At 40.9% G+C, this 15,571-nt stretch overlaps 2 protein-coding genes across 3 annotated transcripts in view; one reads left to right on the forward strand and one right to left on the reverse strand.

The window, feature by feature from the left end:
- Nucleotides 1–7,610, forward strand: part of VPS37A (VPS37A subunit of ESCRT-I) — a 91,853-nt gene extending 84,243 nt beyond the window's left edge. The window contains exon 12 of the mRNA XM_032288360.1: nucleotides 4,883–7,610. The gene's annotated coding sequence lies outside the window, so the exon portion shown is untranslated. The remainder of the gene's footprint in view (nucleotides 1–4,882) is intronic.
- MTMR7 (myotubularin related protein 7) overlaps nucleotides 1–15,571 on the reverse strand; it is a 118,254-nt gene that overhangs the window by 29,585 nt on the left and 73,098 nt on the right. For both annotated transcript variants that reach the window (XM_032288357.1, XM_032288358.1), the window contains 2 exons: nucleotides 15,354–15,488; nucleotides 5,776–5,908 (listed from right to left, as the gene is read on the reverse strand). In XM_032288357.1, coding sequence (XP_032144248.1) covers nucleotides 5,776–5,908; nucleotides 15,354–15,488 — 268 coding nt within the window. The remainder of the gene's footprint in view (nucleotides 1–5,775; nucleotides 5,909–15,353; nucleotides 15,489–15,571) is intronic.

Below are 15,571 nucleotides of genomic sequence, written 5' to 3' on the forward strand. Positions count from 1 at the left end.
CATAGAACAACTTGCTCGGAAAATACTCGAAGGTCTGGTGTGTTGTTTATTAAACCATTTTTGATGAACATGCGCTGACTGCATACAGACCCTATTATGAGACAAGTGCTTCTGTGCCTCTGAAAATTGTGCTTATAACTCCGTGTATTTGGAATAAAGAAATTCAGAAAATTTACCCATAGGAAGGCACGGGGGTCTACCAAATACTTGCCTGGCTGACTGAATTCATCTACAGCCCATCAACATATCCATTTCATTGAGTGCTTATTTTAAAATACATTATTGCTTCCCAAGAGAAAACATACCCACCTTACTTTGGAAAGCACTTTATAGTTGGCAAGAAATTCTTTTAATGAGTTGTGAGTTAAAGAGGGAAGCTATGTTACTTACAATGCTTTACAAATACAGAAAATGAGATTTGTTCAAGTTTACTCAGAGACTAAAGCAAAAACCCAAACCTAGGACTTCACACACTGAGGCCACGGGACCTTCCACACCAACCCACTACCTCTAGTGGCAGAAAAGCCTAGTGATTAAGAGTGGGGCATCTGAATTCACACTAAGTAGGTAAACATGTTGGTTCTACCACTTACTATTTTGAGCTGACACAAGTTTCTCAGGCTCTGTGCCTCAATTTCCTCATCTGTAAAATGAAGGTAACAGTAGCAACAAGTGCAGTGAGGATTACTTGAGCAAATACATCTTTAAAAACTGGAAACATGTCCAATACATAGTAAGCCCTCCAAAAATGTATCTTCATTACTACGTGAGATGGTTATAATGATGCTTGCGGTTCATATAATGATCCTTGTGGTCACAAGCTGTAAGCTTGTCTTATATCAGAGCTACCACTCAACAAGGATCACTATAATATGATAACAAGTGTTAGGTTAAAACATTGCTTTGTAAATGTGACAATGGAAAGGATATTTTTAAAAAACAATTTAATTAAAAAGTGTAATACACCAGACTCTAACTGGAGAGAGGCACTCCTGTTGGCCTTGAAGAAACAGGCTGCCATGTTGTGAACAGCCAAACTTCCACGTCAGGAAGTTTGAATGGGGAAGAATCTCCTTTCCCCATTCAAACTTCCTGATGAGAATGCAGCCCAGCTGTAACTTTGCAGTCTTGAAAGACCCTGAGAAGAGGGTCCCTGGGTTCCCATTTATGCTTGAGACACATCCAGACTCCTACCCTACAGAAACCATGAGATAATAAGTATCGTTTTTTATAAAAGGAATATACTAACCATAGCAAATATTTTGTAAATAAAGAAGGAAAAAGGGAAAAACGTCACTCTCATCCTTCCATGCTAACCCAATGATCATTCCGGACATGCTCTCCTAGTCTTTCTTCATACAAATGATTTACTATATAGGGCATAAGAATGTGGAAACAATTTTACAACCTGAATTTTTCACTTACATTATACATATTCTCCCATGTTAGTACATATAGTCTTCACATTTGGTATTTTTCATGGATGCAAACTTTTCTATCAATAAGATGAAGTAAAATTAATCAGTCTACTACTATTTAGTCATGTGGACTTCCAATATTCTAAACACTACTATCAACACAGGCACATCTATATCTTCATTTTATTTTATTTTATTTGAGACAGGGCCTCACTCTTTGTCACCCAGGCTGGAGTGCAGTCACAATCATGGTTAACTGCAGCCTCAACCTCCCAGGCCAGATGATCTTCCCACATCAGCTTCCTGAGCAGCTGGAACTACAGGTGCACACCACCATGCCTGGCTGATTTTTTTTTTTTTAAATGTTCTGTAGAGACAGGGTCTCACTGTGTTGCCCAGGCTGGTCTCAAATGATCCTCAATGTCTCAGCCTCCCAAAGAGCTGGGATTATAGGTGTGAGCCTCCATGCCCTTCCTATATCTTTATTTATTTTTTAATATTATTTTGATTTTGTCCCTAAGAGGAAGCAACCTGGTAAAAACTATCTCTAAACAAAATATGTCTCTCTAAGCCAATTTAAATAATACTATAAATATTTAGAATACTAGTTTTACCACATTCTTTTCAGTAGTGTCTTAATTTGTAAAACATTGGGTGACAAATGGTACTTTGAAGTTTTACCTCACATTTCTCTAGTTTGGTAGTTTACATGTTTATCTACATGTTTGTTTCAACTTACTGTTTAGTCTTTAAAAAATTATGTTTCTTCATCTATAGAAAGCAGATAATACCACGCACTGCTCGTAACTGTTGTGAAAATCAGATACAATCATTTAAGTGAAAATACTTATGACGTGTGGCAAAGAGCAGTTGCTCAATTTTTAGTTTAATGACTACACTGATGAATAAGTGGTCAGTTCAATAGAATCAAACAATGGCCAACAGTATTAATCTAATAGTCATGTGGAAGGCAGGCACAAAGCTACTCATGGGGAGAAAGTGAAATTTTCTAGGTGACCTCCAAAAGATGGCAAGTTGATTGAAAGAGGAGGAAGATGTGCCTCCTGTGTCTTTCCTATCAGTGCCTGCTGACCTTCAGAGCAGATATGAAGAGGTGTCCCAATGGGGCACAACCTCAACAAGTGGAGACGTGCGAGTCATTCCATGCGCCTCTCTACCTTCCTCTTCACTGCTCTCCCCAACACCCAGGATAGCTAAAATGTAAAAGCTCCACTTCTGCTAATAACAATACTCTCGACCTTGGAAAGCGACTATTCTGGGCTCTTCTACTGACTGTTTTAATGGATGGAGCTGGAAGCCATGATCTTCGGCAAACTAACTCAGGAACAGAAAACCAAGCACCGCATGTTCTCACTTATAAGTGGGAGCTGAATAATGACAGCACATGGACATACAGAGGGGAACAACACACACGAGGCCTGTTGGTAGGTGGGGTGGGGGGAGGGAAAACATTAGGAAAAATAGCTAATGCATGCTGGGCTTAAACTTAGGTGATGGGTTGACAGGTGCAGCAAACCACCACGGCTCAAGTTTACCTATGTAACAAACCTGGACGTCCTGCACATGTACCCCAGAACTTAAAATTTTTAAATAAAAAAAGAAAATACTGGGTATCCTCTTACTATTTGAGGGAAAAACCATTATCTATATGATCAAAAGGGAAACTATTGTGAAAATCGCTTCATTAAATTACAAAATTGCTTGCTATGTAACTGAAATGCATCATTTTCTCTCCTTAGAAAGTATAGATCCCACAAAAATAGTTTGGTTGAAACGTACAAATCCAAGTTAAAATTAAATCAGCTCTATAGAGGACCTACACAGGATGTGAACTTGGTCCTAGATTTCAGCTTCTGATGAAATATCTTGCAGCTCTTGCTCACAGAGAGCTGTTTGAAGCCAGAATGCAAACAATTTTACTTTTCTATTATTTGGAATCTATTCTTACATCCATAACAATGGTTAAAAAATGAATAAAATTATCATGAATGAAATGCATAATTCATTCCTCTGCCTACCAAGTGACCGGCAGTATGAACCTTCCTATCTCTTTGATGCCAAGGACAGCTGTTTGGAGGAGGAAAAGCCTTAGAAGGCGGGTCTGATTGCAACACTTCATCATCAGCTCAGCCTCCGCAATGGTTTATAATTTACTCGGTAAAAACAGATAGTCAAACATTGGTCAAGACCACAGACAAGCATCCAGGAAGATGTCCTTGCCTACTGCACTGCACATAGCTGGAAAAGTTATGTGGAAGCACCATGGCCCCTTATGAAACAGACAGCTTTCCCCCTAACTTGATCAGTTTACATTTCTTTAGAAAACAGCAATGAGTCAGATCACAGGCATAAGAGCAGGAGAAATGGTTCCTAACAAGAAACCAAAAAATAACCAATTTAAAAACAAGTCAAATTTATATGCTATAAGTACTCATGGGAGCAACTTTCTGCAGAAAAGAATATATGTTCTCCAAGTCATCTTATGAAATGACCAAATGAAAAATTTAAAGCATAACTTAATGAAGCTGATAAATGAACAGTCTTCATATTAAAGTCATACTACCTTTCCAATAACAGTACCAAGCTAGTTCAATTTTTCAATGCATAAAAAACACAGTTTGTAGCAGGGACAGCCCAACTGTGCATGACAATCTCCAAAACTTTAAGCTGCTCAAATAATCACGTATGATCACTGTGACCTGAGACAATGCCCAGGTGATGTCACTGTGACCTGAGAGACTGACTGCCAACTATGTAGAAAAGATGGGAATGGCTCTAGGGCTGAGATGTTTTCAGTTGTAGGCAGGGATTGCTTTCTAAAGAGGGACATCAAATTGTCACAGCTAGAAGAACTATAGGAAGTACTGGTCCAGGCTGGGTGCAGTGGCTCACACCTGTAATCCCAGCACTTTGGGAGGCCGAGGTGGGCAGATCATGAGGTCAGGAGATCAAGACCATCCTGGCTATGATGAAATCCCATCTCTACTAAAAAAAAAAAATTCAAAAAATTAGCCAGTGTTAGTGGCACGTACCTGTAACTCCCAACTATCTGGGAGGCTGAGGCGGGAGAATTGCTTGAACCTGGGAGGCTGAGGTTGCAGTGAGCAGAGATCACGCCATTGTACTCCAGCCTCAGTGACAAAGTGAGACTTTGTCTCAAAAAAAAAAAAAAAAAAAAAAAGTATTGGCCTAATCCTGTCATTTTGCAGCAGGTAATGGATCCCCAAAAAAGTTAACTATGTGTTCCAAGTTTCATAATGGCTGATATGAACCGGTAAGTCCAGAAAAGGGAATGGAAATTAGGCCTGTTTGTGACACTCAGATTTCTCCAACTGCAACATTAAGTTGTTCTGATTAAACGAGGAACTGCCTAAGTAACTGAGAGCAAACATGGATTCCTGGAAAAAATAATTCAGCACATTCTTTGTCCCTCTTCATTCCAGAGCCCTCATTTCCAATCAAGACAGCCAACCTCCCTGGCTCCCAGCTCCAGCTCTCCAGGGCTTTCCCCAGAAGCGCAGACACAGCATGGACTGCCAAGGCATAAGGCCATGGTTTCAGCATCCTCTGTCTTTTCCCAATTCCCAGAGCTGGAAGTGGTTAGACTACGGCAACAGATTCCTCTCAGGGTCTCTATGATCACAAGGAGCAGATGTGGCAGACTAAGCTGGTTTTGCTTGAAATGCAGCATTTCTGCTCATCAGCATGTGGCTGGTTTGGCCACAGGAATAACTCTTCTATATTACATAATCCATCTCTTTAATTTCCTATCCATACAAGTATGTAAGTCTGTGGGTACGGGTCTTGTAGTGTTCGCTGCTATATGCTGAAGTGTGTGTGGAGGTGGCAGGAGGTTACATGCATGTGGATTGCAGTGGCTGCTATTTAGAAATTCGAGTAGGAACCTCCAAAATTCTCCCTTCTAAGGGCCTTCAGCAAGGATACGGTTTTTGAACCTGATCTCCATAAAAGAATGGCTGGTTACTGCTTTATTCCTAAATGGCCTTAAATGTCGATCAAACTAACATTATGAGGAAGAAAGAAAAATATCCCTGTGCACTTTTACCTGAGCTGTTAAGTACCACTGTAGAGTCCCTGACTGCTAATCACCAAGTGTTAAAACCACATCACAGTGATGCTTAAAAAATAACAGAAAGGTTCTTAAATATTTAAAGAGCCACCATAACATTATATTCTTCCCAGACTATCACACCTATGTAAATAGCATCATTGGGGGGAAAAAAAACACATTTTTAAATCAAGACTATCTTATTCCCTTTTGGCATCAAAATATTGAACTGCATTTTTTAATGCTGTGCATAAGGAAATGGTTTACCTTCCAGCATTTTCTGCAGACTGTTCCTCATGACATGGATGTTCTCTATCCCGATAAACTGAAACTTGATATTGGAATAATTGTCTTCATTCTCATAGCCTTTCCCTGCAGCACGATTTGCCATTGCATTAAGCTGCAGTGGTCAGCAAAACAGAACAGTCATCAATTACACTGATGAAACAATGATGAAACAACCAAAACATTTCATGGATACCCAATCAAAGCATTCAAAATGATGTTCGAAAACACAGTATGCTTATTTGAATCACTGAATACATTGTACTGAACTACATAGCTTCAAGCACTCCTGCTGAGCTTATATTCAACAGCATGAATTTGTCGTGTGGAGCACATTTTCTTAGCTGGAAAGCAGTCTATAGATAAACGCTTCTGGAGATGTCTCTTGCAGTCCCCGTCAAAGATGCCAAACTGTCGAATTCTGTGATGGGACCAAGTAGTCCAATTTAATACTACATATAACCCGTAGGTTGGCAGAAGAATAACAGCAGAAACAGCTGTCGATATAAGGCTCTAAACATTATATTATTATGTCTTCTAGTATTATATTGGTCAATAAACATGTTATCAAATAGGAATGGTTGCATCATTCTGATTTGCCCACAAGATCCCTCAGATACCAAGTTAAACCTTGAGCAGGAATTACTAAATAAAATGAAGACAAGGAATGCAACCAAGTCTCCAGAGGCATTTCCTCCAGCCACCTTATTTAAATCTAGAGCTCTATTGGACTTTTTGATCACTTTCATTATTATACTTTTACATATGAGAAGTTGGAGTCTTCAAGGGCAAACGAGGTTAAGTCATAGTGGTCTTTGAAAAATTTATTAAATCCAAACACTGTCCTAGCCCTGCATGGCTAAAATCAAAAAGGGGACAAGTCCAACTTTAGCTGGGAAATACATAGGTTTCTAGAACAGGAAAACATTATTGCTATTTAATGAAACAGGTCATCACATCCTGGAAAACAGTATTGACTGACCACTCTCCTCCTCTACCCACCAAGGACAGGAGGGCTATCCCTATGCCAGGAACTCACCGCCAGAAAAAAATGTCTGCTTTTAAGAGCACAATGCCACGCAGTACTTTTCAAAAAGCAAAGTTAAAAGGGCTAAGTTTAAAGACACATATCTTCTTTGACACAGTTCTCCTAAAAACCTGATGAAATTGAAAGTACCAGCACATAAAAATAGATGCCCAAGAATGTTTATTGCAATAAAGCTGAAAACCCATGGCTATCTCAATAGGGCAAAGATAGGATACATGATGGTTTATCATGCCCTGGACTGTGAGCAGCGACCAAGGAGGAGGCCACAGATCACACAGCAGACAGACAGATGCTCCGAGGCTTACCACGGGGTTACATCCTGATGAGCCCATCATAAGTTGAAAATACCCTAAGTCAAAAAGGCATGGCAAATGCAGCTGTGCCTGCTGCTGCTGCCCAGCATCACGAGGGAAGTATAGTTTCTTAAAGTCTATTGCTTTTGCACCATTGTAAAAAGTCAGAAAATCACCTAAGTCGAACCATTAAGTCAGACTTGGCATTGGCCCATGACAAGTGAAAAGAGTAAGCTACAGAATAATACTCATAAAATCATCCACTTCTTACAAAACCAACCTATACACATGTATTGAAGTTTATGTATGTTTATCAAGCAGAATAAAAATGTATAGGAAACGATACCAATTTGGCAGCAATTACATCAGAAGGACAGTGTGGCAGGCGACAGGGGAATGCTATCAGTACTATTTTAGATGCCCCTGTAATCTTTCATTGATATGCAGAGCATATATGAAGTTTGTAATTTAAATAACAGAAATGAAGTGTATTAGAAGTGAAAAAACAGCACAGGACAAGCCGTTGCCATAGGGGCCCAGGCTGGCAGACACCTCACGTCTCAATAGCAGCCCTGCTCCATGACTTAGCTCATATGACATCAGCTGGGACACATCTGCCCCTCAGGACACTGTTCCCAGTCTATAAAAGGGTCTTTCTCCCAGGCATGCTATCAGAATAAAGAGTTTGGCCTTAATGAAGAAAAAATATTAAAATAATGCATTTTAATACAACTTATGTTCACACTTTTAAAATTATAAATATTTTATAGGGAAAATTTTTCTAAAATTACCTATAGACATTGTTCTTCCAAAACTATTATGAAATATCACTCCTTTGCATAATTATTTTTCAAAGATGTTGGTTTATCCTTTAAAACAAGCTTCATAAATAGAATAGGATACTTGCGAGTATCCTTATGTACATGAACCTTACGTTTATGCTGTACCTTGAATAATTCAAGTTAAGCCTATTCACCACATACCACAGAGATACTCTTTTTTAAAAAACATAACAACAACAACAAAAAAAAACCAGTGAGGCACAGTGGCTCATGCCTGTAATTCCAGCATTTTGGGAGGCAGAGGTGGGCACATCTCTCAAGCCCAGGAGTTCAAGATCAGCCTTGGCAACATGGCAAAACCCCATTTCTACCAAAAATGCAAAAATTAGCCAGACGTGGTAGCACGTGACTAGTCCCAGCTACTTGAGAGACTGAGGTGGGAGGATTGCTTGAGCCTGGGAGGTCAAGGCTACAGTGAACTGTGCTCATGCCACTGTACTCCAGTGTAGGTGACAAAGCAAGATGTCATGTTACTGACCATTCTCCTTCTCTACTCACAAAGGACAGGAGAGCTATCCCAGGCAGAGATACAAAAAAAAAGAGAGACTACAAAGTCTACAAAAGTTATAGAGTGTGGAATCTTTTTTTAAAAATAAACAGAAATTAAAATATTATTTTAATCTATAATTAAGACGCCATGTACACCTTATTAAATAGCTGATTATCTTTGATCCAGGAGAACTTATTGGTAGTCTTTAAAAGCAAGGGAGCAACACAATCTCCTGAACATCAATGTGCACTTTTCAATATGAACAGAAGGTGGCAATATTTAATCTACCATCTAAAGTATAATTGCTTAGGATTTCCACTTATTTTACAGGACCTATCAGGATAAGGTAGCAAAAGATGAACCCTCAGAGCAGGAGATACAGTTTTACAATTAATAAAAATTCAGTAAGTTATCCTGGACATTTTATATGTATGTGTGTGGAACAAGATAAAGTATCAAACAAATCGCTATTACTGCATCAAATATGGTCCTCTGTCCTTCTGACTGAGAACACCATTTCACAGCTAAAGAAAAGCTATTCATTTCAGGTCATAAAAATTCTCAAGGAGATAAAGCAATAAAGGCAGCCACTTCAGTTTCAATTTATGTTTAAGAAACACAACGGATAGGTGAAAAGTAGAACTGGAAATAGTACCCTGTTTCCTAACACAAGGTTCTTTTGCTATTTGATAATATCAGTGTCTTTGGGTGCAGAGAAGTCATAAATGAAGCAAAGGCAACACTTCATGGACACCTACTGTGGCCAGGAGTTACATGCAGTAAAATGAAGCTTTTCCTGCTGCCTTCAGCTTAGAACTGAGAATGGAAGGGAAAGCACATGTCCCAATAGTCACAGACGACATCCACCGGGACTGGGCAGGAGCTGGGTTAACAGTAGAGACAGTGACAGCGACAGGAGTTGGAATCTAAGGCAACTCCATCTGGCCCGGGGATCAGGGATAACGTTCTGTGAAAGAGAGAAAGCTGGAGCTGGACGTGAACATAACCTGGAAGGATGGAGAGAAGGGGGAGGGCATTCTAGATGACCAATGAGCTAACCACTCCAGGTGAAGAAGAAGGGTCCTGTGTGGCAGCTATAGTAACAGGGAAGGCAAGAAAGCACTCAGGGTCCACTACAACAGGCCCAGCCAAGGAACTGAGAGACTTCATCTGTGGCAGTGGATTTTCAGCAAGTCTAAGTGAGAAACTGGAGACTGATTTAGTGTCCACAACAGAGAAGACAGGAATAAGATGTGAGCAGAGAGGGCTGGGCACTGCAAACCTCAGTGCTGAATGAGAGGAGGGATGGAGAATGCAGGCTCCACGAGGGACTCTGTCCCTCTCATTTATGGCCATATCCCTGCCCTTCAAACCAGGACAGAACAGGCACTCAAGGAAGATTTACTGACCGGCTGAGCAACTGCATAAATGACTGGATAACAGAATGAAGCCAGGGAAGGGCAGGCCAAGACTGTGAAGAAGCGGCATCAGATTCTCGCCCTAACCCTGAATCAAACATAGGAAAACTCAGTCCGTGTTCATCTGGATATCAGGTTAAAGGTCAGCCTGGTCACTGCCTTAGTCTTGGAGTCTGCCATTTTCACAGCTGCATTTTACGCCTGAATAATGACAGTGCCTGAGCTGACATGGGTCAGAAATGACCATAAAAGTTGATCTTGGCAGGAGGAGGACTGGGTCTTGCCCTAACACAGGTTGTCAAATGATGGTCCTTCTCTCTCCCTCCTATATAACTGGTTAAAGGAAGAAACATAACTTGTGGTACAAACACAAAATTGTGAGTTGATTTGATTCCTTGCAACTATTCTCTACATCTGTGCTAGTCAAAATCCTCCCTTCTACCTGCTAAGGGCATCTTGGGCAGATTTGATAGCATCAGGTTTACATTCGGATAGAAAATCTCCCATCTAGCCTAACTTAGAATTCCAGTCCCGTATAGTATGCAAATTTAGCTCTTCTCCCCTCCCCATTACAGGCTATTTGGACTGGTGAGAGGTTGCTCCGGCCCTCCCTGTCTCTTCTCTTTCTTTTAGGTCCTATCTGTGTACTGGGAGGATGCGTGCAGAGGAGGGATAAGAAAAGAGGTACATTTCTCTTTGCAAAGCTAGGTGAGGTTGCAGTTCTCTCTTCAACAGTTGAATTAGTTGGTCACCACTTCCTTCTCTGGCATAGTGTCTGCCAAGTGCTGAATCTCCCAAGGTATAGATGCCGGTTTTGGGAGGTTGGGAGTACACAGCTCACTGACATGGGAGAGCCACCTTGGCTTAAGCCTATTCCAGTTCACTCAGCTTCCCTCACCAGCATACCCACCACAGTCATCTGCAACTGAAGACACCTGGTGGCTAAGCCCTTTCAGGAAGGGTAAAGCAAGATGGCTTCTGCTCAGCTTCCTTCCTCAGGGTTCACGTGACCCATAGGAAATTTCTCCATCTTTGCCCTCCCAAAGGGAAGGGGTGCAGATTGCTCCATGGCCACTGGGCACTGACCTCTTCCCAACCATCTTCCCCCTGGTTGCTGCTATCATGGCCATCAGCAAGTGTGAGACCCCAGATTCCCCTCTCTCAGGCACTCCTCATCTCTACCACTAATTTTCCTAGGTGACCCCTTCCAGGACTCAGCGAGTAGAAACCACCTACTCGCTAATTCCAGAGAAACAGAAAAACATCCCACGTGACATCCTGTTACGCAACTGAAAACTCGCTGACCTGGTGAAATCAGAGGGCATAACCACAGTGCAGTCTCTCGAGAAGGAGCAAGGACAAAAGGCCGGGCGTCATAGAGGCAAGTGTTGCCTCGCCCTCCGCCCTTCTCTTCATGCCTCAGCCCCCTTCCGCTAGCCCTGGCTGCCTCACAGGAGCTGGTGAAGGGTTCTCCATCCTCGCCAGCTGTGTGCTCAGGTGGTAACCCTGCAGAGCCTCCACATGGAAATGTGGCTCTGCTGGGTAATTTTTGTCAACAGAAAAAAAAAAATACCATGGTCAAACCCCAGAGTGGCTCTAGGGTTACATAAGCCTGGGTGTGAATCCGGGTTCTGCCCTCAACTGTGTGACCTTGGGCAAATTACTTAACCTCTTTTAAGTTCTAGCCCTTATCCATGAAAAGAAAAAAAAGAAAAAAACCCTCTTAACTTGCAGGATTCTTAAAAGAACTAAATGAGAAAGTGCCTGGCATTTTTACAAGCTCAGCAAAGTCCCAGAACAAATGAATGATAAAGTCATGAACAAGGTTGCAGTAAAATGAGTTATCTCTCATTTGAAAATTCAACAAATACTGCATCAACACTTTCATATTTTCTTAATGCACCAGCCCCTAGCACTAATATGTGCCCTGACGAGCATAATTTTGTTTTTAAGCGACATTCAATACATGCTAGAAGACTTCACTGACTTTGTCTCCCAATTTTTTCTTTTTCTTTCGAAAGAGGGTCTCCCTCTGTTGCCCAAGCTGGAGTGCAGTCGCTCAATCGAGGCTCAGTACAGCCTCCAGCGCCTGGGCTTAACCATCCTCCCATGTCAGACTCCCAAGCATCTGGGACTACAGGCTCGTGCCACCACACCCAGCTAATTTTTTCTATCTTTATGGAGGTCTCAGTATGTTGCTCAGGCTGGTGTCTCCCAAAATCTTAACGTCAACAAGCAATTCAGAGGCTTTCACCTGAATAGGTGGCTCTGGAAGTTCTTATGTGGGGCTAGCCTTGCCCAAAGGGCAGGAACGATCCAGGTCAGCTCCCAATCCATTTTCTTTTTAATGAAACCTATGAGCAAACCTAAGAAGTGCCTGACTGCCACGGTCTACACTTCCCAGAGCAAACTCAGTCTCCTGGCTACTAAGGAGGCCCAACACACTCCGGAACAAAAATCAACAAACACAACCTTTAGAAGAATGAAAGCTCTAAGCAAACAGTTTAAACCTCACGTGAAGTGTGCATGCATGGATAAATGAGAAGCAGGCACGGCTTGTACAAGACCCTTGTTTTCTTTAATGGATCAGCGTCAAACTCACTGCCGAGAGTAAACACACTTAGTGCTAAATATACACTTCAAATCAAATCCTTTGGATTAATTTATTTTAAATCGAATATTCCTGGCTCTCCAGCTGCCACATTTCCTAGAAGGTTTACACAACACAGTACATATCTGGATCACTGGTCCTAAAATTAGTAGGTGAATCTGTCTGGCTTTATTTAAATCTGAAAAAAAAAACTGGATAGGAAAAAGGCTTCCCAATCTCTACTCAGTAAAGCCCCTGTCTTTTTTCTTCCTTTTCTTATCTTATCTTGTCTTCAGTGTATCTAAGCAGCTAATCATTAAATCATCTGCAACTATTAGGAAATTCAAAACAGCCCCACCTTGCAAACAAAGGGTACAAAGAAGAGGTGGCATGGCAGTCACATTAGAAGGAAAGGTTTAAATGCAATGGCCCAGAGAGAAAGGCACAAAGTGAAAGAGAATAGTAAAAGCCAGAGATTTCCTGACATGTTTCAATGAAAATCTTCCAGCAAAGAAGCGATTTTTCTCCAGTTTGAAACTTTTATCTGTGCGTTGTGCTCTGAGAATTTAAAAGGAAGGGACCCTTGACCTATAATCTAGTAGGATGCGAATGTGATCTAGCTGTAATATCGGTTTCGTCACCGATCTCCATGACTGCTTTGCTCATCTGGCATCTGTGGGTACTGACTCCACCCTCACTACTCCACACATACCTCTCCCACTGTGTGCTTTGCTCCAAAGAGGACAGGATGGTTCTGAGGTGAGGGTAGGAGTAGGGCACTGATCTTACTCTAGGAAAACATCACATTACATTATCCTGGACACAAATCATAATATTTGGTGACATGAGGTTCAGAGAATCTGTGAAAATCACCAAGGCCTGGGTATCCACACAAAGGATTCAGTTCTCATGATTTCTCATATTACCAATGAGTAGAGACTGTGTTTATAATTACCTCTTACCAACAGAGTACACTTTTAAATGACTTGAACTGTTGGTTTTATTTTATCCTTCCTTGTATTTTTTTTTTTTATTTTGTTGTAATGTTTATTTCCTATGTTCTTTTTGTTAATACCTTCACTGACATATAATTCACATGTGACACCATTTACCCATTTAAAGCAAATGACTCAAGGGTGTTTGGTATGGCCACAGAGTTGTGCAACCATCACCATGATCTTATTTTAGAACATTTCCATCACCCCAAGGAGAATCCGCTACCCATTAGCAGTCACTTATCATTTCCCTCCCTTCCCCCAGCCCTAGGCAACCATCAGTCTACTTTCAATGGTTATGAATTTGCCTATTTGGAACATTTGCCTATTTGATTCCTTTGTGACAGACTTCTTCCTCTTAGTATAACACTTTCAAGGTTTGTCCATGCTGCAGTATGTATCCATAGTCCATTCCTTTTCATAGCTGAATAATATTCCATTGAATGGACTTGCCATATATTATAAATCCATTTGGTTACTTATATTTTTGGCTATTACCGATAATGAACAAATATTCACATACAACTTTTTATGTGGACATAAGTTTTCATTTCTCTTGGTTACATACCTAGGAAGGAAATGCTGAGTCATATGGTAACCCGATGTTTAACTAAATTTAAGGTCCTCATGGTTTTATACCTTTTCCATATTGAAAAAAAAATTTCAAACTCTAACTTAGGAAGTGAAAAGTTTCTTAAAATGAACTTCTCGCCCCACAGGAAAAGCCACTGTAAACAGTGTGGTATACATTCCCCCAATTTTTTTTTTTAATGCAATGAGATTGCATTCAACATAATTTCTCTATCCTACTCTTGTTGCTTAACAGGACATCCTGGACTCCTTGGCTTACCATACAAGGAGACAGAACTGCATGTTCATCTTTCTCCCCAGTCACAGGTCCAGGCACATTTTCATTATTGGCATGAAAAGTGCGATGCCAAATACGCTGACTAAGGGATGTTCCATTCTGTCATCTTATTCTGTCCACTATAGTCAAAGCACTTGTAGGTGATTCTGTGTCCATCCCTCTGGGGACTCCACTTGTTGATGAGTTTTAAAAGAATTGGGTCTAAGGAGAAAAACTGGAAATTGTATTGAACTTAACAATGATTCTCCTTAAAAAAAAAAAAAAAAGTAAGGCTGAGTAGAAGGTAAGTATAAGATCAACATGACTCATCCCTTGAGGTCTAGATTTATTATGTCTTATTGGTTTGCTTAAATTAGAAAATTAATGCATTAATACATATGTAATTGTAAAATAAGGATTTTCTAACAATAAACAAGTAGAAAGCCCTCTACCTCCCCAAATCTTACTACCTTCTCCAGGGAATTTTAACAGTTCCATGTTTATCCTTTCCGATCTTTTTCTATACATTTTTACATACCTACAGCTTTTTTAAAAAATACAGTTTTTTTTAAATTTACATATTTTATAAATCTTTCCAAGTCACAGGTATAGATTACTGCAAGTTGAATTTGAAAAATAATATGGGTAACTTGCAACAATTGAACTGCTGGAGCTCCAGACTTAATTTTCTTGTCAGAGCAGAAAGAATTGTTTTAGAAATAAACCCAGTACTAATTTGGTTATACTTAGGAGCACAATTTCCAAAAGGAAGCCACATTCATTTGGGTGCCCCTGTGTGACCAGCACAATGCTAGGGGCAGGGGAAATAGAAAATGTACTTGCATAGTCAGAGGCTTCAGGAGCACTGGACCTCCAGGAAGCAGCCAGCAGGGTGCCCAGATACTGACTATGCCAAGAGGAACCACCCCTTTGCAGATGAAGCAACCTGCACAAGACATGATAGTCGGCTAGCCTTTGCCTTGCTTTCAGTTTTACAACTCAAGTGCAAAGACATGCATCGCAATGGTGACACTTACTTTAGGCCGGGTGTCAACAACATAAACGAAGTCACTTCCTGGATTGGCTTTCCTAATGGCCTGGAGCATCTGCTCGTCCTCTAGGCACCGGGCACTGAAGCCAGACAGGGGCTGGCTGCTCCGGCAGATGGAGGCCTGCAGGGAGAGGTCACAGCAACACAGGACTGTCAGGTAACTGTACCCATGAGAGACACTCTCCTTGTGTCTCCAGAACAAAG

Source organism: Sapajus apella, unplaced genomic scaffold (assembly GCF_009761245.1).
Source record: "Sapajus apella isolate SASKATOON/1434 unplaced genomic scaffold, GSC_monkey_1.0 scaffold21, whole genome shotgun sequence".
Classification (NCBI taxonomy): Eukaryota; Metazoa; Chordata; class Mammalia; order Primates; family Cebidae; genus Sapajus; species Sapajus apella.